The sequence below is a fragment of the Capra hircus genome, chromosome 16, assembly GCF_001704415.2.
Source record: "Capra hircus breed San Clemente chromosome 16, ASM170441v1, whole genome shotgun sequence".
NCBI classification, from domain to species: domain Eukaryota; kingdom Metazoa; phylum Chordata; class Mammalia; order Artiodactyla; family Bovidae; genus Capra; species Capra hircus.
In genome coordinates, this window is record NC_030823.1 from 58,011,519 (window position 1) to 58,033,945 (window position 22,427).

General features: G+C 42.1%; 1 protein-coding gene across 1 annotated transcript in view; it reads right to left on the reverse strand.

The window, feature by feature from the left end:
• The window catches only part of LOC102182333 (quinone oxidoreductase-like protein 2), a 31,166-nt gene continuing 18,091 nt past the window's right edge, over positions 9,353-22,427 (reverse strand). Inside the window, exon 10 of the mRNA XM_018060637.1 lies at positions 9,353-9,442. Coding sequence (XP_017916126.1) covers positions 9,374-9,442 — 69 coding nt within the window. The 3' untranslated portion in view covers positions 9,353-9,373. The remainder of the gene's footprint in view (positions 9,443-22,427) is intronic.

Genomic DNA, 22,427 nt, shown 5'->3' on the forward strand with positions numbered 1-22,427 from the left:
TTGGGACCCCTATCATTCAAATGTTGGTATGTTTGATACTGTCCCAGAGGTCTCTGAGACTATCCTCAGTTCTTTTCATTCTTTTTACTTTATTCTGCTCTTCAGAAGTTATTTCTACCATTTTATCTTCCAGCTCACTAATTCATTCTTCTGCTTCAGATACTCTGCTATTGATTCCTTCTAGAGTATTTTTAATTTTAGTAACTGTGCTGTTTGTCCCTGTAAGTTTATTCTTTAATTCTTCTAGGTCTTTGTTAATTGATTCTTGCATTTTCTCCATTTTGTTGCAAGGTTTTTGATCATCTTTACTATCATTATTCTGAATTCTTTTTCAGGTAGTTTGCCTATTTCCTCTTCATTAATTTGGACTTCTGTGTTTCTAGTTTGTTCCTTATTTGTGTTGTATTTCTCTGCCTTTTCATTATATATATATATATATATATATATGATTTATTGTGTTTGAGGTATCCTTTTCCTAGGCTTCAAGGTTGAATTCTTTATTCCTTTTGGTTTCTGCCTCCTAAGGTTGGTCCAGTGGTTTGTATAAGCTTGGTATAGGGTGAGACTTGTGCTGAGCTTTTTTATTTGTTTTTCCTGGGCAAGGCTGAGTGAGGTCGTAATCCTGTCTGCTGATGATTAGGTTTGTATTTATGTTTTCTTTGTTATTTAGTTGAGGCATCCTGCACAGGGTGCTACTGGTGGTTGGGTGATGCCGGGTCTTGTATTCAAGTGGTTTCCTTTGTGTGAGTTCTCACTATTTGATACTCCCTAGGGTTTAGTTCTTCACAGTCCAACACTCACATCCATACATGACCACTGGAAAAACCATAGCCTTGACTAGATGGACCTTTCTTGACAAAGTAATGTCTGCCTTTTAATATGCTATTTAGGTTTGTCATAACTTTGAAACTCCAATACTTTGGCCACCTCATGTGAAAAGTTGACTCATTGGAAAAGACCCTGATGCTGGGATTGGGGGCAGGAGGATAAGGGGATGACAGAGCATGAGACGGCTGGATGGTATCACTGACTCGATGGACATGAGTTTGGGTAAACTTCGGGAGTTGGTGATGGACAGGGGAGGCCTGGCGTGCTGCGATTCGTGGGGTCACAAAGAGTCAGACACGACTGAGCGACTGAAGTGAACTAAGGGTTAGTTCTCTGGCAGCCTAGGGTCTTGGAGTCAGTGTTCCCACTCCAAAGGCTCAGGGTTTGATCTCTGGTCAGGAACGAAGATTCCATACGTGGTTTGTTATAGCATTAAGTGAGATTAAAGCAAATACCCCAAAACTAGTAACCAAAGATGAACCCCAGACAAATGGCAGTTACAAAATCAGGCAAATAATAATTAAAATAATGGAATATATACATATACATATACACCTATGAGCAAAGTCAAAACAGTCCAACAAAAAGAAAGTACAACAGATTGACCTGGGGAACAAAGGAAATCAAAAATTATACTTACCAGTTAGGAACAAAACTAAAGCACAAACTGGAAAACAAAATTAAAGCAAGGTGCCAAGCAGGGAATAAAGCAATGAAAACAAAACTAACAAATATGTTGAGAGGAAAGGAAAAAAAGAAAAGAAAGAAAGAATAGACATGCAAAGTTAAACAGAGGTAGATGAAGAAGATTTATATACATTAAAGATCAACTGCAAGGGGTAAAGAACAGTCTGAAAGGCAAAAAGGGAATAAATGTAGAAAAAATATAATAGGTTTTAAAAAATTAAAATTATAAAAAAAGAGAAAAGAAAGAAAGAAAAAAAGAAGAAAGAAAAAGGGGAAAGAAAACAAAAACTCCAGAGAACTGCAAAAGCCCAATGTAGAGGCAGAGGTTTATAACAACAATAAAAATTGTGACTGAATATACATATATACACCCATAAGCAAAATCAAAACAGTCCAACAAAAATAAAGTACAATAGATTAACCCAGCAAACAAAGGAAACCAAAATTATATCTACCAGAACAAAACTAATTAAAGCACAAACTGGAAAACAAAACTAAAGCAAAGTTCCAAATAAGGAATAAAGTAATGAAAATAAAACTAACAAATATGTTGAGAGGAAAGGAAAGAAAGATAGATATGCAAAGTTAAATAGAGGTAGAAGAAGATTTATATACATTAAAGATTAACTGCAAGGGGCAAATACCATAGGAAAAGCAAACAAAGGAATAAATGTAGAAAAGATAATAATAGGTTTAAAAAAGTAAAATTAAAAAAAGAAAATAAAAAATAAATAAATAAATGAAAACTCCACAGAACTACAAAAGCCCAGCACAGAGGCAGAGGTTTATAACAACAATAAAAAATGTGACCAAGGGAAAAAAAGCTCAAAATCTTAATTAGATTTCATAGTGCCAATAAAATTGATAACTACAATCAGCAGGGGGTGGGGTTGGGGGCGGAATCCAAAAGAATCCAGAGAACAAGTCAAAACATAATAATACTAAATGTTTTTCTTGAGTCGTTGCTGTCAGAGTCCTTTCCCTCGCTGGCAGGGAGGGAAGTCCACCTTACCTCCCTAGGACACCCTCCAGTACTGTGCTGATCTCTGGACCTGCTGTGGGAGCAGCTCAGATTCTAATCTGGTCCTACTCCTGTGTTCTTGCCTCCAGTGTCCACAGCTATCAGAACTACTGCATTTTCTTCTGTAGGAGTTCTCAATGATCTTTTATCAATTCCATAGACACAGAGTCTGCCTAGTTGATCATGTGGATTTAATCTGCAGCTTGTACAGCGGTGGGAAGGTTTGGGGCCTTCTTCCTTTGCCACACTACCCCTGGGTTTCAACTGTGGTCTTATTTCCACCTATACGTGTGGGTCCTCCACTGAAGTTTGCTCCTGAGGCTGCCCTGGAGGACTTGGGTTTGCCCCTGTGAGGGCCAGGTGTGCAGGTGGTACAGCTGCTTGAGTGGCAGGGTTCTTGCAGCACCAGGTATTCAGGGGAGTTGGCGGCTAGGGCAGCAGGAAATACAGTGCTCTAGAAGGGTATGGCAACCAGTATTGGCCAATACGTTCCAGTGTTGTTGCCTGGAGAACGGCCGCCCCCCCCCGCCCACCACCACCACCGCCTCTCTGACAGAGAAGTCTGGCAGACCACAGTCTACAGGGTCCAAAAAGTCTAGACATGACAGAAGAGACCCTGCACACACAGACACACCTCTTTTTGACTGTGGCAGCTCTGCCCCAGTGAGAGCTGAGTGTGAATATGGCGCAGCTGCTTGGTTTGTGGGGACCCTGGCAGTGCCAAGTGTGAAGGGACACAGACTCCGTCTGCCGCGTGAGTTATGGCCCTGTCAGAGTCTCTTTTTTAGACTCTTGTAGGTGGCAATCAGAAGGCCTCTTTGGTCAATCTTTCTCTGTAGCTCCACCCGTTCAGGCACTTAGAGGGCTCCCTTGCCTGGGGTCCTTCTCTGTTGTTCAGCACATCAGGCACATAGACGGGCACCCCTGGCTGGGGCCCTACTCTGTAGTTCAGTGCATCAGGCCTTTGATGGGCCAGCCTCTCTATTGTTCAGCTGCTGGAAGCTGGTGTGTGGGGAGAGAGAGGCTCTGGTGATAGCTCCACCCCCTACATGTGACTCAGTAGTATCGCCTTGCTTCCATGGCTGCCTGGCTTTCCTCCACAGGCCTTTCCCACCACAGTCTCCTCCTTCTCATCCTCTGCAGTCAACAGCAGCCCTCGACCTGGGATTGCTCCACAATCCCTAAACTCCAGCTCCCAGCCGCTGCACCTTCCAAGGAACTTGCATACCTGTCCAGGGTATGCATGGCTGCAGCAAGGACTGTCTGATTCTCATTCCATTTAGGCTGCCACAGATCAGTTGTTTCACTCTCAGCCTTAAATATTTCTCCTCTGACTCAGACAATTGCCCCGATGTGGGGCTCGGACACCTGCTTCAGCTCCCCCACCCACCGAGGGCAGGTCCAGCTCTACTAACACTCCTGTTTCCCCTCCTACCAAGTTCTTTCATCCTACCAAGTTTTGCATGGTTCTATATATTCTTTTCTGCTGGTCAGGTACTGCTGGCTGTTCTCAGCTGGTGTTCTGCATGTACGTCTGTGTCTGAAGGTATATTCCTGACGTATCCTTGGAGAGAGATGTTCTCCATGTCCGCCTACTCCTCCGCCATCTTGCTCTCCCCAGTTCTCATTTGATGTCCCTCCTTTCAAAAAACCTATCAGGAAACTAGGAGTCATCTCAACATTTCTCTCTTCTTCCTGCACAGCTCTCATCCTTTCCATTCTCTCCTTCCCCATCATCACCACCATAGTTCAAGGTTACCATCCTATCTCATTGGGACTTTCACAGACTCCTAATTGATCTCCTCCTCTCCAATCCTTCCTGCCCATTATAGACTATGCCATTCTGGTCATTCCATCCCTTCCCAGCCCTTGCTTAGAACCCTGCAATGGAATCCCACCGCCTGTAGTGTAAAGGCAAAACACCCAGCACTGACCCACCAGCACTGCCTAACCTGGTCCCCCCTGAAGCCTCATCCTAAACACTCGCCTTCATTTCTTAGGCTCCAGCACCACTAGCCTTTGTCCAACCCCTTTTACTCACCATGCTTTCTTTTGCCACCGGGTCCTAACATATTCTTGTCTTCCCTGATTTTTCTCATTATTGATTTATTTAACTGCACCAGGTCTTAGTTGCAGCACTCACCAACTTCAACTTGCCGAGTTGATCTTCACCTTGGCACATGGAATCTTTAGTTGCAGCATGTGAGATCTAATTCCCTGACCAGAGATTGAACTCAAGCCCCCTGCACTTGGAGCATGGAGTCTTAGCCACAAGATCATCAGGGAAGTCCCTGTCTCATTCTTTTCAATAACTGCTACCAGTCAATCCTAAAGGAAATCCTCCCTGAATATCCATTAGAAGGACTGTTGCTGAAGCTCCAATAGTTTGGCCACCTCATTTGAAGGGCCGACTCACTGGAAAAGACCTTGATAGTGGGAAAGATTGAAGGGGAAAGGAGAATGGAGCAGCAGAGGATGAAATGGTTAAATAGCATCACTGACTCAGTGGGCATGAATGTGAGTAAATTCCAGGAGGTAGTGAAGGACAGAGGAGCCTAGCATGCTACAGTCCATGAGGTCCCAAAGAGATGACCATGACTTAGCAATTGAACAAGTGCAAAATGAGGATGGGCATCATATACAACCATTTCCTTTCCTCACATGATCTGTATAAACAGTATAAACATTTTGAAAAATCACTGGTCTTGATCCAGTTATACAATCTTGGAAGGCAAATAAGAGAAAGAAATAATAATGTGAATTTTACTTAGTTTCCTTAGTTTGGGTTTTAAATAGAAGTGATTTTGTGTAAATACTATTATTTTCCTTTACTTGCCAAAGAACAAATCTTTTGTTGTCTTTACCATAGTTCCAGCATCAGTTCTTCAGTGCTCAGCCGTCTTTATGGTCCAAAGAATTCCTAAAGGAATTCTGAATATTCATTGGAAGGACTGATGCTGAAGCTGAAGCTCTAATACTTTGGCCACCTGATGCTAAGAGCCAACTCATACGAAAAGATCCTGATGCTGTGAAGGATTGAGGGCAGGAGGAGAAGGGGGTGACAGAGGATGAGATGGTTGGATGGCATCACTGACTCGATGGACATGAGTTTGAGCAAGCTCCAGGAGATAGTGAAGGTCAGGGAAACCTAGTGTACTGCAGTCCCTGCGGTCCCAAGGAGTCAGACATGACTTAGCAACTGAACAACAACAACCACAGCTCCAACAGGAAAGATAGCTTTCTATAGCCGTGCAGACTGCAGAGGAAGGAGCAGGGACAAATACGCGGGTGATATGCAGACAGGATTATCCCACAGCTAACAGCACAAAATCCCACTTCTGCTGTCGAAAGAAGTGTGTGCAGGTGGATAGACCCACAGTTAGAGAAAAAGAAGAGGGAACTGTGTGGGAGTGATTTCTTCAGCAGCCAGCCTACAATGGGGAGCTGGGAAAAGTCTGTGAATATAGAATAAATGCTGTCACTTGGAGCTGCACTGATTCTTTTTTCAGACTAACTAATGGCTCAGATGGTGGAACAACCAAACGATGACTAAAATGTGAGTCAAATGCTTTCAAATCAAATCATTCCAATGAAGGAGGAACACAGACAAGCAGAGAACAGGTCATTAGGGGTTCTAACCAATACTTGTTAAACCTAAAGAAGCTCACTCTCCTTAATGACTGCCTCTTTCAATCTAAGTCATTTTGACATTAGTGAGCTGGGGACAATCGATCTTTATTACTAATGACATCCACTGATCAGCTCTGAACAGTGGGAAAGGGAGCTCCCTTGGGGAGGGGGAGAGGTTGTACACTTTTCTCAATCTTGATTTGTCTTCCTTCTCTCCTAGGGTCTATCCAGCATGTCTTTCAATTACCCCAAGGGGTAGCAGAAAAATTCTAAAATTGGTATCTTGATATTTTTGAAAACTAACTTTTATTTAAATACAAAATCAGCTCACGTTAAGAAGTGAGTGTGGGGAGAATGCAGGCAAAGAGAGGCTTGTCATTCAATGGAACCACAGGGCATGCAGCCCCCGGAGACTAAAATGGGCAGCCAGGCATGGAAGAAGTTTGAGCTCTGGCTCTCACGGCAGCTCCACGCGGGCCCACAACAGACGCATGGTGGTCCCTGCTCTCATCCCCCTCCCCCTTCCTTCTGCTAATTTCTTGGTTTTAAATTCTCTCCCTAAATGTTCACTTTATATTTCATAATGCAATTTTTCCAAAAGCTTTTTGGTGAGGAAACCCTGAGAAGATGGGTGTTTTTGAATGGTCTGGATATTTATCATAAAACAAAGCCTCTTTCCAATTTTCTGTCTCTTGTGCTGAATTTCTTATTTTACATCTTTCAAGCAATTTGTCTATTTCATCCAGCTGTCAATTCACTGCTTGGTTTAATGATCGTACCATACCTGCTTGTAAGCAGACTTCAACAGCGTCTTATATGGCTTTCTGGTTTTTTTTTTGTTTGTTTAACTTCTGATAAATGGTTAGAAAAAGAAAACAGGGACTTCCCTGGTGGTCCAGCGGCTAAGACTCTGAGCTCCCAGTGCAGGGGCCCCAGGTTCAACCCCTGGTCAGGGAGCTAGATCTCACATGCTACAACTAAGACCCAGAGCAGCCAAATAAATAAATAAAATTTTTAAAAAAGAAAAAGAAAACAAAGCTTCTTACCACGTTTATCGGAACTGGAGCTCATCAAGAACAAGTAGAAGTACCTCCATTCTGGTGGTATCAGGTGTGTTTTTGCCCCCATCTTACTCTCCCCCCTTTTGAGTGGTGATAAAGAGGACTGGAGAACAATGTTTATAACCAAAAAAGAAAGGACCTCTCCCCACAGACCAGGACTCAGGCAGAGACAGGAGCATCCTTCAACCTAAGCTAGTCACTCTCTTTACTCTCTGCCCTCTTCTCTGAATAGTCAGTTAGATGTGAGGGTAATATATTCTTCTATTTTTTATTTTGGTAAAATATATACAATATGAAATTTGCCCTTTTAGCCATTTTTAAGTGTACAGGTCAGTGGCATTAACTATGTTTACACTGTTTTACAGCCATCACCACTGTTCATCTCCAAAACTTTCTCCTCTTCCCAAACTGGAACTTTAGACCCATTAAACAATAACTCCCCATTTCCTCCCCCACCCCAGGCCCTGGCAAGCACAATTCTGCTTTCCGTTTCAAGGAATCTGACATTTCTAGGTACTTCACATAAATGGAATTAAATGGTATTTGGCCTCTTGGGACTGGCTTACTTCAATTTGCACAATATTCTCAAGGTTCATCCATGTTCTGAACGTGTCAGAATTTCCTTCTTTTTCAAGGTTGAATAGTACTCCATTGTATGTATATCCATTGGTCTGTTGGTGAACATGTGGGCTGTTCCCAAGGTAACATGTTCTTAACTTAATCACACAACTTAAGACTTTTAGACCATTCAAATTCAATTCAGTTCAAGGGTAACTCACTGTACTAGGTGTGTGTGTGGTACAAAGGTGACTCAGACATGGTACCTGCTCTCTAGGAACTTATGCTACCTTGGGAAAGGAAGAAAAAAAGAAGTAAAAGTAAGTAGCAAGTGCTAATCACCTACTGTGTGCCGGTGCTTTGCCCAATCACTGAAGGTATTGCTCAGAATAACTTCGTGAGATGGAGACTATAACATCCACTTTTCAGGGTTCCCTGGTGGCTCAGAGGGTAAAGCGTCTGCCTGCAATGCAGGAGACCTGGGTTCGATCCCTGGGTCAGGAAGATCCCCTGGAGAAGGAAATGGCAACCCACTCCAGTACTCTTGCCTGGAAAATCCCATGGACGGAGGAGCCTGGTAGACTACAGTCTATGGGATCGCAAAGAGTCGGACACGACTGAGCAACTTCACTTCACTTTCAGGAGAAAATGAAAGCTTGAAGACCTTAAGTAACCACCTCCAACGTGCTGAGACTGAGACTCAAACCCACCTCTGGAATTCAGAATCCTGTGTTCATTCCTTTAGGCATGCCACTCCTGCTGGTACGAGGCAGAATGTGACACAGCCTGAGGGAGGGGCTATAAGAAAGTAGAGAAGAGATGGCCACCCACCTGAGGAGGAAAGCTCGTGGCAGAGGTAGGTCTCAGAGGCCAGGACAGCTTATGTTTAACAAAGATAAGGGAGAAGAGAAACAGCTTGAGAAGAGGACGGTGGAGGAGACAAGCAATCTCAGTGTACACTGAGAGACCAATGCTGCTGTCCAATATGGGCTGGTAAGCAGAGAGAGGCAAAATCCTGGTCATGGTGAAATGCTCACTCAAGCAGTCCGAACACCACCACGGAGACAATGGTGAGCCGTTGTAGGGTTCTGAGACAACACGCAATTGTAGCTGCACTTTGGGAAGGTCAACAAGGCAATAACATATAACAAGAATGGAGAGGGAGGCGGTAGATTAAAGGTAGGAAAGTTAGTTAGGAGGTCACTGGAATTAGCAGATATGACATGATTAGTCAGAATGGAAAAGAGGATGTGGTACGTAAGACTTCTTGGAGGTGGAGATGACAGAACTTGGTCATGGATGCATTATGAATAGGTGATCATACACCTTGGGACACCTGTTCTCCTGGTGTAATTACTAATAGCATCCTTTCACTCTCAACTGTGTCCAAGTTTGGACAATAAAGTACATGATCACACTATCTAGGAATAAGAAAACAGAATAAAAGATGACTCTAAAAGATCTTGAAACTGGATTAATAAGGAAGGTGGTAATATGGGAAAAAAAAAAAACATGGAAGGGAACTCAGGTTTCTTTGGAAAGATGATGAGTTTGGATTTAGACATGCTGAGTTTGCTGAAGTGAAAATTTATTTAAGGGAGAGAAGCACCTTGCCTGTGGATTTACGCTGTGTGACATGAAGGAAGGCATCATTGACCTAAAAAGAAAATCCAAAAATATGTGGTCAGACTCGCAACGATGCATATTTCAACAAAGATTTGTTACTCGACTCGTTCAATTCTTAAAACAGCTAACGTATTAAGATGTCTCCAACAAAATGCATGTAACTATCTAACGCAATATTAACTAACTGATCACCACAAACTCAAAGGAAAACAATAAGGATAATCTAACCTCTGAATTTTTCTGTCTAAACTATAATCTTTAACATTATCAGATAAATAACATCAGGTTAAAAGTCTCCAGGCCTGCCCATACTCTACTGTAACATTTCTGAATATTCTAGCTTTTGAAAAGAATGGAGCCACTGCCAGAAGGATCAATAATGTAATTTTCTACAATTTTTTTCTTTTTATTTAAATTACCTTGTTTCCAGTGTAACTGAAATTACAGTCTCTCTGAAATCCTTTTTTAGAAGTACAAAGGTATAAAACATAAATTAAAAGTTAGCCACAGTAATCAAGATTGTGACAGTGGTGAAAGAATAGATAAACAGGTCAATAGAACTATTACAGAACCCAAAAATAGACCCGCACAAATACAGTCAGCTGATCTTTGACAAAGGAGCATAAGCAATTCAATGGAGAAAGAATTCTCTTAAAAAAAAAAGGTGTTAGAACAACTGAACATCCAATGCAAAAAAAATTAATCAAGACACTGTCCTTATATCTTTCATCAAATTAACTCACATTAACTCTTACACATAAATGTAAAAAGCAAAACTATAAAAACTTCCAGAAGAAAACAAGAAAAAAAATCTAAGGCACGTTATGCTTGGCAATGAGTTTTTTAATATAACATCAAAGCATAATCTAGGAAAATAAAAATTGGTGGGACTGCCCTGATGGTACAGTGGATAAGAACCTGCCTGCCCATGCAGGAGATTACAGGTTCAATCCCTGGTCTGGGGAGATTCCACATGCCAGGCAGCAGCTAAGCCTGTGTGCCACAGCTACTGAGCCCAAGCTCTGGAGTCTGTCAGCTCCAACGGGAGCTGCTAGAGCCCATGCTCTGAAACAAGAGAAGCCACCCCAATGAGAAGTCCCTGCTCTGCAACTCGAGAGCAGCTCCCCAACCCTCTACAACCAGAGAAAGTCCTCAAACAGCAACAAAAACCCAATAAATAAACAAAATGAATTCAGTTTTTAAAAACTGGCAAGTTGGACATCATTAAAACTAAAAGCTGCTGTCTGCAAAAGACACTTCAAAGAATAAAAATATAAAACACAGTCTGAGAGAAAAGTATTTGCAATATATATATCTGATAAAGAACTTTTATCTAAAATCCACAAAGAATTCTTAAACCTCAACAATAAGAAAACAAACAACCCCATTTAAGAGTGTGCAAAAGGTAGGCAGACATTTTACTAAAGAAGACATACAGACAGTAAATGAGCCTATGAAAGATGGTCATCATATGTCATTAGAGAACTAAACCAACAGTGAGGTGCTACTACACACCTGTTGGAATGTCTAAAATTCAAAACTGCTGCTGCTGCTGCTGCTGCTAAGTCCAGCATCAAATGCTGATAATGATGTGAAGCAATGGCAACTTTCATTCATTACTGGTGGGAATGCAAAATGATACAACTACTTTGGAAGATAGTTCAGCAGTTTCTTATAAAACTAAACATATTTTTACCATATGATCCAGTGATTGTGTTCCTAAGTATTTACCCAAATGAGTTGAAAACTTATATCTACACAAAAACCTACACAAGAGTGTTTATAGCAGCTTTGTTTGTATTTGCCAAAACTTGAGAGCAACCAAGATGTCCCTCTGAAGGGGAATGGGCAAACAAGTTGTAGTATATCCATACCACGTAATATTATTCAGTGATAAAAAGAAATGAGCTATCAAGTCATGAAAAGACATGGAGGAAACTTACAAGATATAAGATCGACTTACAAAAATTATTAATATTTCTCTATATCAAAAATAATCAACTGAAAAACATAACAGAAAATATTGTTCTCAAGAGCAACAAAAACAACAAAAACAAAAAGTACTTGTAATTAACATAACTCAGGCAATCCAGAAGATTTTAAGGAGAAAAACTTTAAATTCTATTTAAAAACAGGAACGATCTGAATAAATAGCAAAATATCCCTGTTTATAAATTAGAAAGCTTGAAACTGTAAAACTATCACTACTCCCCCAAATTAATCTCTGAAGTCAACACAATTCCATTCAAAAGTTCAGCTAGAAGTTTGAGGAACTTAAGAAATTTATTTCAAAATTATTCCAAAAGGATAAAGATTCAAAAATATCTAAGTCATATTTGAAAAAGAAGAACAGGTAGAAGAGTCACTCTTCCAGATACTGAAACATACTTCAAAGCTATAAATAAAAAACAGTGCAATACTATTATAGGAATAAACATGTGAACCAAGGAAACAGAATACAAAGCAGAGTGCAGACACACACATGTGTACCTGGGAACTTAAAATAAGACAAAGGCAGTATCACAAATCAATAGAAACAATGAGCTACTGAGTCTGAGAAAGCAAGCTCATTATAAGGAGAAAAATTGAAATTGATTACCTAATTTATGCCTAATACAAAGGTAACTGCAGATGGATTTAAATCCTTAAATGTGAAATGAAAAGTACAAAGTTAAAAAAGAAAAATAGAGAAGAAAATCACTGTAAACCAGGGATGACAAAGGACTTATTAAATAACTCCCAAATAGCACTAATCACAAGGCAAAACATTGATGTGTTTGATTACATTAAATGCAAACAAAGGTGACATACACTTGACAACTTTGGAAGGACAGACTTTCTCAAAGCCTCAGACTAACGTTGTTTTAGTCAATTCTTTTGCAACTCCAGGGACTGTAGCCCGCCAGGCTCCTCTGTCCATGGGATTTCCCAGGCAAGAAAACTGGAGTGGGTTGCTACTTCCTTCTCCAGGGGATCTTCCTGACCCAGGAATTGAACCCACATCTCCTGCTTGGTAGGTGGATTCTTAACCACTGAGCCACCTGGGAAGCCCCCAAACTAACACGTAGAACCTTGTAAATCACATTGTGATTCTGGACCACAGGCTTCTGCATCATCTGGGAGCTTATTTGAAATGCACAGCCTTAAGCCCCATCCCATTCTTATTGAATTATAATGTGTATCTTAACATGATTCCTGTGCACATTAAAGTTTGAGAACCACAGGTTATATAGGAACTTTTGCAAATTAATAAGAAAGAGAAACCCCCCATAGGAAACTTCCAAAGGGCTAAATTACAGTTCAAAGAATTGAAGACCTGAACGGCTAGCAAATATACAAAGAGATGCTAAAAATAATTAGAAACCAAGGAAATGCAAATTAAAATGGTAAAATACCACTTTATGCTTATAAATTTGAATAAGCAATCAGAAAGCTGGAAAGAAAGTGAAAGTGAAAGTTGCTCAGTCATGTTCAACACTTCGCAACCCCATGGACTATACAGTCCATGGAATTCTCCAGGCCATAATACTGGAGTGGGTAGCCATTCTCTTCTCCAGCGGATCTTCCCAACTCAGGGATCGAAATCAAAGTCTCCCACATTGTGGGCGGATTCTTCACCAGCTGAGACACCATGCTATATGCCAACAGGTGGTAAATAAATAAAAATATTCTCATGCATTGCTGGTAGAGGTGTAGACACGGCAAGTCATTCTAGAGAACAGTTGGCAGTCAGATAAAATAGGCATACATCCTATGACCCAACTACCTTGTTCCTGGGAAAATACTCCCATGGCAACACTTGCACAAGTCCTAACAGGTGACCATGAGACTGTTCATCATAGCACCAATCACAGGGGCAGGCAATCACATCAATTTTCTCTTTAGGGAAGGGATCTGTAAACCATGGTAGATGCAGAGACTACTATGCAGCAGTGAAGAGTAACGAACTGGACATAGGAACAGCAATGTGAGGGGATCTTAAAAAGACAGCACTGGGACTTCCCTGGTGGGCCAGTGGCTAAGACTACACTTCCCAATGCAAGAGGCCCAGATTCAGTGTCTGGTTAGGAAACTACAGCCCACACGCCGCAAGAAGATCCAAGATCCCAAGGGCCACATCTAAGACCTGGAGCAGCCAAATAAATCAATATTTTTTTTAAAAGATGGCACTGCATGAAAAAATAAAAAACAGAATAAGATCTACCGCACATTTACATCACTTGAAAATAAATTAGCACACAAAATGATTCTGTGTGTTTCACAGAGGAATATAAATCCGAAGATAAGCATCAAATACATTATAAAGACTGACGCTAAGGGGAGGAAAGGAAGATAAGGGAGTAAGTAAATAGAGACAGCCATAAATATACAGACATAAAAGCCAAAGAGGGGCCTTGTGTGGTCCAACAATGAAAATGTGCTTTGAAAGAGGATTTTGATTAACCAAGCCTTTCCCCTTGAAATCCTCCCCCAAAAGCATAAGAAAAATAACTAAATAAAAATAGGCACAGAAGCAAATCAATTGTGGCAATCTCCCCGCAGCACGAAATCCCTGGTTTCTCAGGAACATCTGTCTTTCAGGGTTTTTTGTGCCTTACAGAGACCTTCCCAATCTATGCAGATTTAGATGCACTCAGAGGAGGTGGGAGACGTCTAAGACAGATGTCTGAAATGCTCATCTTCACCCTGTCGATAACTCAAAGGTACATCTCCAGGTGACTCACAGCTGCATTACTCTCCCTGTCAGTTAGAAGTTGCTTGTTCCCGGAGATCTGTCACAGGCCAACAACAGAAAATACATGGGGAAACAAACATAACTGGAGAGAGTGGTATTTCTCTTTACCTGGCATCCTAGAGACATGAGGAATCCTCTGCAAATGAATGTTAACATAAAAAGAGAGCTGTCCCTTCAAATGTTAAAACTTATTTTGAATCAGTCTGCATATAAATCTTCATAAAAATGTAGCACAGTTATCTAACTTCTTTAAAAGATAATATGGGGGATGGAAGGAAATAGAACCTTTTGGTTCCATGACTTGGGAATCTCATAATTCTGAATATCCATTATTCTGCCTTTTGTTTTTTAGATGCTCTGTTAACTCTATGTCCAGATGCTACCTCTGTTGTGACAGCTGCTTCTAAAAATAACCCAGCTCTGTCCCTTTCTACCTTTTGATTTCTATCTGGGCTGGGAAAACAGACAACTGGTGGTGTTGAAACTAGATATTTAATGAGTGATAAGACTCTCAGTCAGAGACCAGGAAGTGAAGCACATGGCTTTAGACCACAGTCTTTTGATAGATAATTCAAATAGCTGGGGACATCCCTGCCCTCCCCCACCTCTTCTGTATCCTACAGGCTGTGTCAGAGAGAGAGAGGCTGCTCCATACTGATGCCTAGATAGATACACAGACTGTACCCAGAACCCTGGTTCTCTGCCCTGCAGTGGCTGAAGTCAATTACATTTGTCTGGAGATAAGCAGCCTGGAATGTAGGGGCAGGGTGAGAACCTTAGGTTCTGCTGTTGGAACTTTTCGGAGAAGGCAATGGCACCCCACTCAAGTACTCTTGCCTGGAAAATCCCATGGACGGAGGAACCTGGTAGGCTGCAGTCCATGGGGTTGCGAAGAGTCAGACACAACTGAGTGACTTCATTTTCACTTCTCACTTTCATGCATTGGAGAAGGAAATGGCAACCCACTCCAGTGTTCTTGCCTGGAGAATCCCAAGGACAGGGGAGCCTGGTGGGCTGCGGTCTATGGGGTCGCACAGAGTCAGACATGACTGAAGTGACTTAGCAGCAGCAGTAGCAGTAGTTGGAATTTTTAATTAGCTTATCAGACAGGAGTAATCAGAGTAACCTGTGTGCGTGTGTTTGTGCTAAGTCACTTCAGTTGTGTACAACTCTGTGTGACCCTATGGACTGTAGCGTGCCAGGCTTCTCTGTCCATGGGATTCTCCAGGCAAGAATACTGGAGTGGGCGGCCATGCCTTCTTTCAGGGGATCTTCCTGACTCAGGGATGGAACCCAGGGCTCTTAAGTCTCCTGCATTGGCAGGCGAGTTCTTTACCACTAGCGCCACCTGGGAAGCCCCAATCAGCGTAACTTACAGTTCCCTAAATATATTATGCTGATTCATGTTTCCCATTAGAAAGCAGCTGTTCCTCCTAACACAGCACTGTCCTGAGACTGTCCCAACTAAAAAAAAAAAAAAAAATTCCTTAAGTATTACAGAATGTACCCAGTGAACGTTTGATGAATAAAACAAACTCATGAATGAATAAGTATATCAGGGACTGAGTGGGATTGTTTTTAAAAGGTAGAAATGTTTAGTCAGTGATACACTGTCATAGTTGAATTATATTTATCAGACCACTCTGATAGAAGTGAATCTGAATCTTCTTTTACAAGTCAGTCAGTGCATTTCACCAGAAAAGATACAGCTGGCAAAGGAGCATATGAAAAGATACTCAGGATCACTATTCATTAGAGAAATGCAAATTAAACCCAGAATCAAATACCACTACACACCTACTGAATGGTTAGAATTAAAGACAACAGCTGACAACACTAAGTTCTGGCAGGTGCAAAGCAACGTTCCTACATTGTTGGGGGACATGCAAAATGTTACAACCACTTGGATAAACAGTTTGATAGTTATTAAAAGGTAAACATATAGTATCAGACCAGTACAATGCTTGTTCTGAAATGTTCTCACAGACAGTCATTGCCATTTCCTTCTCCAGGGGATCTTCCCAATCCAGGAATTGAATCCAAGGCTCCTGCATTGACAGGCAGATTCTCTACCACTGAGCCACCTGGGAAGGCCGTAGTGAAGTACCAGTTTTTAATCCAGAATATACCAAAAGAAAGAAAATCTTTGTACTATGGGTTTTGAAAGAAATGCAATAATAGCAACCTTGCCTTCAAAATCATGGGCTGTAGAGTCTGTAACAGAATTGCTTCTCAGCAGCTGAGGTATAGAGAGCAAACTACTGATTTGTCTAGCTTGCCCTTCCTTGAGGAGCATAAACGCCTGTTATATTTAGAATTCTGCATAGATTGCTTTTAAACTGATGTTCTTTTATTTTTTGAGATATAGTTGACTTACAGCATGTTAGTTTCTGATATACAGCAAAGTGACTCAGTTATGCATGCGTGCAAAGTCACTTCAGTCATGTCCGATTCTTTACAACCCTGTGGACTATACAGCTCACAAGTCTCCTCTGTCCATGGGCTTCTCCAGGCAAGAATACTGGAGTGGGTTGCCACTTCCTTCTCCAGGGGATCTTCCCGACCCAGGGTCAAACCTGTGTCACTTATGTCTACTGTATTGGCAGCCGGGTTCTATTAACACTAGCACCACCTGGGAAGCCCCCATCCAGTTAAAGATATATATTTTTTCATATTCTTTTCCATTATGGTTTATTACAGAATATTGAATGCAGTTACCTGTCCTCTCTCTATATATATATACACACACACAGATATATATCAGAACCTTGTTGTTTATCCATTCTATATATAACAGTTTGCATCTACTAATCTCAAACTCCCAATCCATTCCTCCTCACCTTCCCCAAATGGGGGGATGTTCTGTTCTCTATCAGAGAGTCTTAAATTGGTATTGCTATCTAATGATGTTATCTAGCCACCATTGTAGACTGGGGAGGGGCAGGTGGGGGATCTGCTGCTCAATAAATAAAGCCAATTAAATGTGTAAATTTAAAAAAAAAAAAGGTTAAGCATAACACTTACCACATGACCTAGAAATCTCAGTCGTAAATAAAAATGTTCAGTTCAGTTCAGTTGTGTCTGACTCTTTGTGACCCCATGGACTGCAACATGCCAGGCCTCCCTGTCCATCCCCAACTCCCAGAGTTTACTCAAACTCTGTCCATCAAGTCAGTGATGCCATCCAACCTTCTCATCCTCTGTCGTCCCCTTCTCCTCCACCTTCAATCTTTCCCAGCACCAGGGTCTTTTCAAATAAGTCAGTTCTTTGCATCAAGTGACCAAAGTATTAGAGCTTCAGCTTCAGCATCAGTCCTTCCAATGAATATTCAGGACTGATTTCCTTTAGGATGGACTGGTTGGATCTCCTTGCTATCCAAGGGACTCTCAAGAGTCTTCTCCAGCACCACAGTTCAAAAGCATCAATTCTTCAGCACTCAGCTTTCTTTACAATCTAACTCTCGCATCCATACATGACTACTGGAAAAACCATAGCTTTGACTAGATGGACCTTTGTATACAAACAATATACATGAACATTTATTTTTAAAAAAAACTTATTCATAATCACCAAAAATTGAAAATAATCAAATATCTACCATTTGGTGAAAGAAAAAACTACTGACTTAGGCAAAAACATGGATGAACCTCATTTTGCAAAGTTGAAGACACCAAACTCAAAAGGCTGTTGTAGTATATGATTCCATTAATGCAAACTTCTGCAAAAGACAAAACTATAGGGAGAGAAGGCAGATCAATGGTTTCTAGGTGATGCAGGGATAGGAGGAGGGGACTGATGACAAAGGAGCACAAGGGAACTTTTTGGAGTGACGGACATGATCTGCATTTTGACTGCAGGGTGGTGCTTACATGACTATGTATGTTTGTCAAAGTTAGAACAAGTTTTACTATATGCTTCCCTGGTGGCTCAGCCGATAAAAGAACCCGCCTGCAATGAGGGAAACCTGGGTTCGATCCCTGGGTTGGGAAGATCCCCTGCAGAAGGAAGATCCCCACTCCAGTATTCTGGCCTAGAGAATTCCATGGACTATACAGTCCATGGGATCAAAAAGAGTCAAACGTGACTGAACGACTTTCACTACTATATACAATTCAGTTCGGTCGCTCAGTCATGTCTGACTCTTTGAGACCCCAGCATACCAGACTTCCCTGTTCATCACCAACTCCCAGAGCTTGCTCAAACTCATGTCCATCTAGTTGGTGATGCCATCCAACCTTCTCATCCTCTGTCATCCCCTTCTTCTCCCACCTTCAATCTTTCCCAGCATCAGGGTCTTTTCAAATGAGTCCGTTCTTTGCATCAGGTGACCAAAGTATTGGAGCTTCAGCTTCAGCATCAGTCCTTCCAACGAATATTCAGGACTGATTTCCTTTAAGATGGACTGGTTGGATCTCCTTGCAGTCCAAGGGATGCTCAAGAGTCTTCTCCAGCACCACAGTTCAAAAGCATCAATTCTTCAGCACTCAGCTTTCTTCAGAGTCCAACTCTCACATCTATACATGACTACTGGAAAAACCATAGCTTTGATGAGATGGACTTTTGTTAGCAAAGTAATGTCTCTGATTTTTAATATGCTATCTAGGTTGGTCATAGCTTTTCTTCCAAGGAGCAAGCATCTTTTAATTTCATGGCTGCAGTCACCATCTGCAGTTATTTTGGAGCCCAAAAAAGTAAAATCTCTGATTGTTACCAATGTTTCCCCACCTATTTGCCATGAAGTGATGGGACCAGATGCCATGATCTTAATTTTTTGAATGTTGAGTTTTAAGCCAGCTTTTTCACTCTCCTCTTTCATCAAGAGACTCTTTAGTTTTCACTTTCTGCCATGAGGGTGATATCATCTGCTATCTGAGGTTACTGATATTTCTCCCGGCAATCTTGATTCCACCTTGTGCTTCATCCAGCCCGTTATTTCGCATGATATACTCTGCATGTAAGTTAAATAAGCAAGGTGACAATATACAGCCTTGACGTGCTCTTCTTTCCCAATTTGGAATCAGTCCATTGTTCCATGTATGGTTCTAACTGTTGCTTCTTGACCTGCATACAGATTTCTCAGGCAGCAGTTAAGGTGGTCTGGTATTCCTATCTCTTTCAGAATTTTCCAGTTTGTTGTGATCTACATAGTCAAAGGCGTTAGCGTAGTCAATAAAGCAGAAGTAGATGTTTTTATGGAACTCTCTTGCTTTTTCAATGATCCAACAGATGTTGGCAATTTGATCTCTGGTTGCTCTGCCTTTTCTAAAACCAGCTTGAACATCTGGAAGTTCATGGTTCACATACTGTTGAAGCCTGACTTGGAGAATTTTGAATACTCAATTTTGGATTTTGAATATGCAACTATACCTCAATAAACCTGACTTTTAAAAAAAAAGTCAAGCCATATATTATTAAACACAAAAATAAATAAATTTTCAATAGTAAGTGTCAGCCTGGGTTCCCTAGAAAATACAGCCTGATCAAAACATATGTTCTAATGCTACACTGCAGTGCTAGCGGGGAAGGATGAGGGAAACTGGGGTGAATCAAGGAAGGAGGAAGAGGAAGCACAAGAAGAGTGTTACCAATCCTGAACTGCTCATAGCTTCAGGGACTGATGCAGCTGGTTGTTGTCCACTTGGGGCCTCTCCAGAGAGGCAGTATAGGACCCAAGGCACATAGAAAAAGAGGAAAGGCAAGCGATTTATCTCCAGTCTCACTTGTCCAGTTGCAAGGGAGTTCCCCCACACTTCTGCACGGTGTTACCCAGAGCCCCACATCTGGTTTCTGGAGAAGCTAGAGCTTCAGCAGCTCCCTGATGAACAAAGCAGTGACCTTGCCTAAGATCAGCCCTATACTTAGGGAAAGTATGAGACAGTCAACAGCATCAGGAGACGGACCCTAGGGATAGGCCGTGGGCTGCATCATTGTGGGGACAAGACAAGTGTGGTAAGTGGCCAGGGCCTAGGGCAGGTGGGCTGGCTGATGTGAGGGGCCCATAAACTGGGTCTAGAGCAATGGACTAAAATAATACACATTCTATCAAAACAGAGTAATTTAACTCTTTAGAATATTCCACAGATACACTGAGGAAACCTCAGTTTCTACCCATTAAACCTGTTCATGGGGTGATGTCACCCAGCCTTCACACAAGTTCAGCTCCGTGAGGTGTAAGTATTGTGTCACACTGAGATGTGTGTGGGTGGCTCCCTACAGAAAAGAAACCCAGCACATCCAAATAATGCCACCCTCTGAGCAGATCACAGTGCTAATTCATGATCCACCCATCATGGTACAGACATAACAGTTCAGAAAACAACAAATTCTAGTAAAAATTCAAAACCTGGAGACTGTGTCCCTAATCCTGTCCTCTAAAGTGTCAACAGGCTTCCCAGGCGGTGCTAGTGGTAAAGAACCTGCCTGCCAGTGCGGGAGACAAATAAGAGACGCTGGTTTGATCCCTGGGTTGGGAAGGTCCCCTGGAGAAGAGCATGGCAGTGTTCTTGCCTGGAGAATCCCATGGGCCAGAGGGGCTGGAGTCCTGCAGTCCACAGGGTCACAAAGAGTCTGACACAACTGAAGCGACTTATCACGCACAAAGTGTCAATGCAAAATGTTACAGTTCAGGGACTGAAAAAGCTCAACTCTGTTATTTTATAATGACTACTCATTTTCCTTTAAACATGTTTGCTATGTGCTTCTATGTGTATTATCTTCTTTAATTGTCAACTCTGGAAGACTGTGTCAGGGGAAACTGACTGCAACCACCCACCCTGGCCAGGTGGTGTCAGATGTGGTAACCATTTGTGTGAGTTATTTTACAACAGGAAGTCCTGGTAAGGAATTCGGAACTAACAAGCCACCACCCACCGGAAGAATCCGGGAAAGGCCAAAAGGAGACTCCACGTGTCCTACGACCTCCCAGAATCCTCCTCCCTGACATCCATCGTGGCTGAGCAATGTGTGCATCACCAGGAAGGACCCTGAGTCAGAATGATTGGCCCCAGATAACCGGGAAATGAAGACCATCACCAAAAAACCCAAGACTGCAAGCCACGTGGCAGAGCAGCTCTTCTGGGTTCCCTTATCCTCCTGCTCTCCATCTAAGCACCCTTTCCCAATCAAGTCTCTTGTTTTGTCAGCACCTGTATCTCCTCAGACAATTAGTTTCTGAGTGTTAGGCAACAGCCCACTTTTGGGCCCTGGAAGGGGCCCCCTTCCTGCAACAATTGGGTATGTTACTGCCCTCCCAGCAGATGAGGAAACTAAATCACAAAGATGTAAGTCACACAGCCAGTTAAGTTGCAGCGCCAGGGTGTGAGTTCTGGTGGTCTGATCCTAGAGCCCCTTACTCTCAATCATTCACCTGACAGATAACTGTGTACCTGGCAGAATCCGGAGACACACAGGTGCGGCAGCACATGGTCCCTGCCTCCATGGAGTTTATAGACTATGGGAAACTACGACAAACATGGAACCAGTAATGACAAGTAGATAAAGGAGAAGTACACAGGGTTACAGAAGTTCATACCTCACGCCTACTAAAAAGGCTATGATACAAAATATGTGATCATGTTGAAACAGACTAGAAGCTGGGACCCTTTGCTGTGGTGCTTACACCTGGACAATTGTCCCCTCGAGCAACAGAACACAAAGAAACTGGAAGGGACTAAAAATAACTACAGGGGAACTTCCCTGGTGCTCTGGTGGTTAAGACTCCATGCTCCCAGTGCAGGGGGTTCAGGTTCAATTCCTGGTCAAGGAACTAGATCTCACATACTGCAACTTAAAGATCCTGCATGCTTCAACTAAGAATTTGCATATCACAGTAAGAGTTCACATGCCGTAACTAAAGAACCTGCATGCCACAATAAAGACTGAAGATCCTGCATGACACAACTAAGACACAGAGCAGGCAAATATTCTTTTAAAAACTAAAATAACTGCACACATGTGCAGTTGGGGCAAATTATGAACAACATGATACAGAAAGACAAAAAACCTACCTGCCACTTCTGAGGTGTTAGGGGCAAAAGCAGGGGGCTGCAGCATGATCTCTGCAAACGGCACCACCAAGGGGGTGGGCAGACCACTAAGCCCCTCTCCAGGGGCTTAGTGGTACCCTCACCCCATTTGAGGAAGCAGTTTGCCCCACTTCAGGGAGTGAGCAAAGGAAACTACTCCTTTTTTTTTGCTGTCTCTGCAAAGCCTTGCCTGATTTCTTCCTCTGGCCTCTTATCAACTTCTATTGATTAAGGAGTACAAGAACTCTGGTCAGGA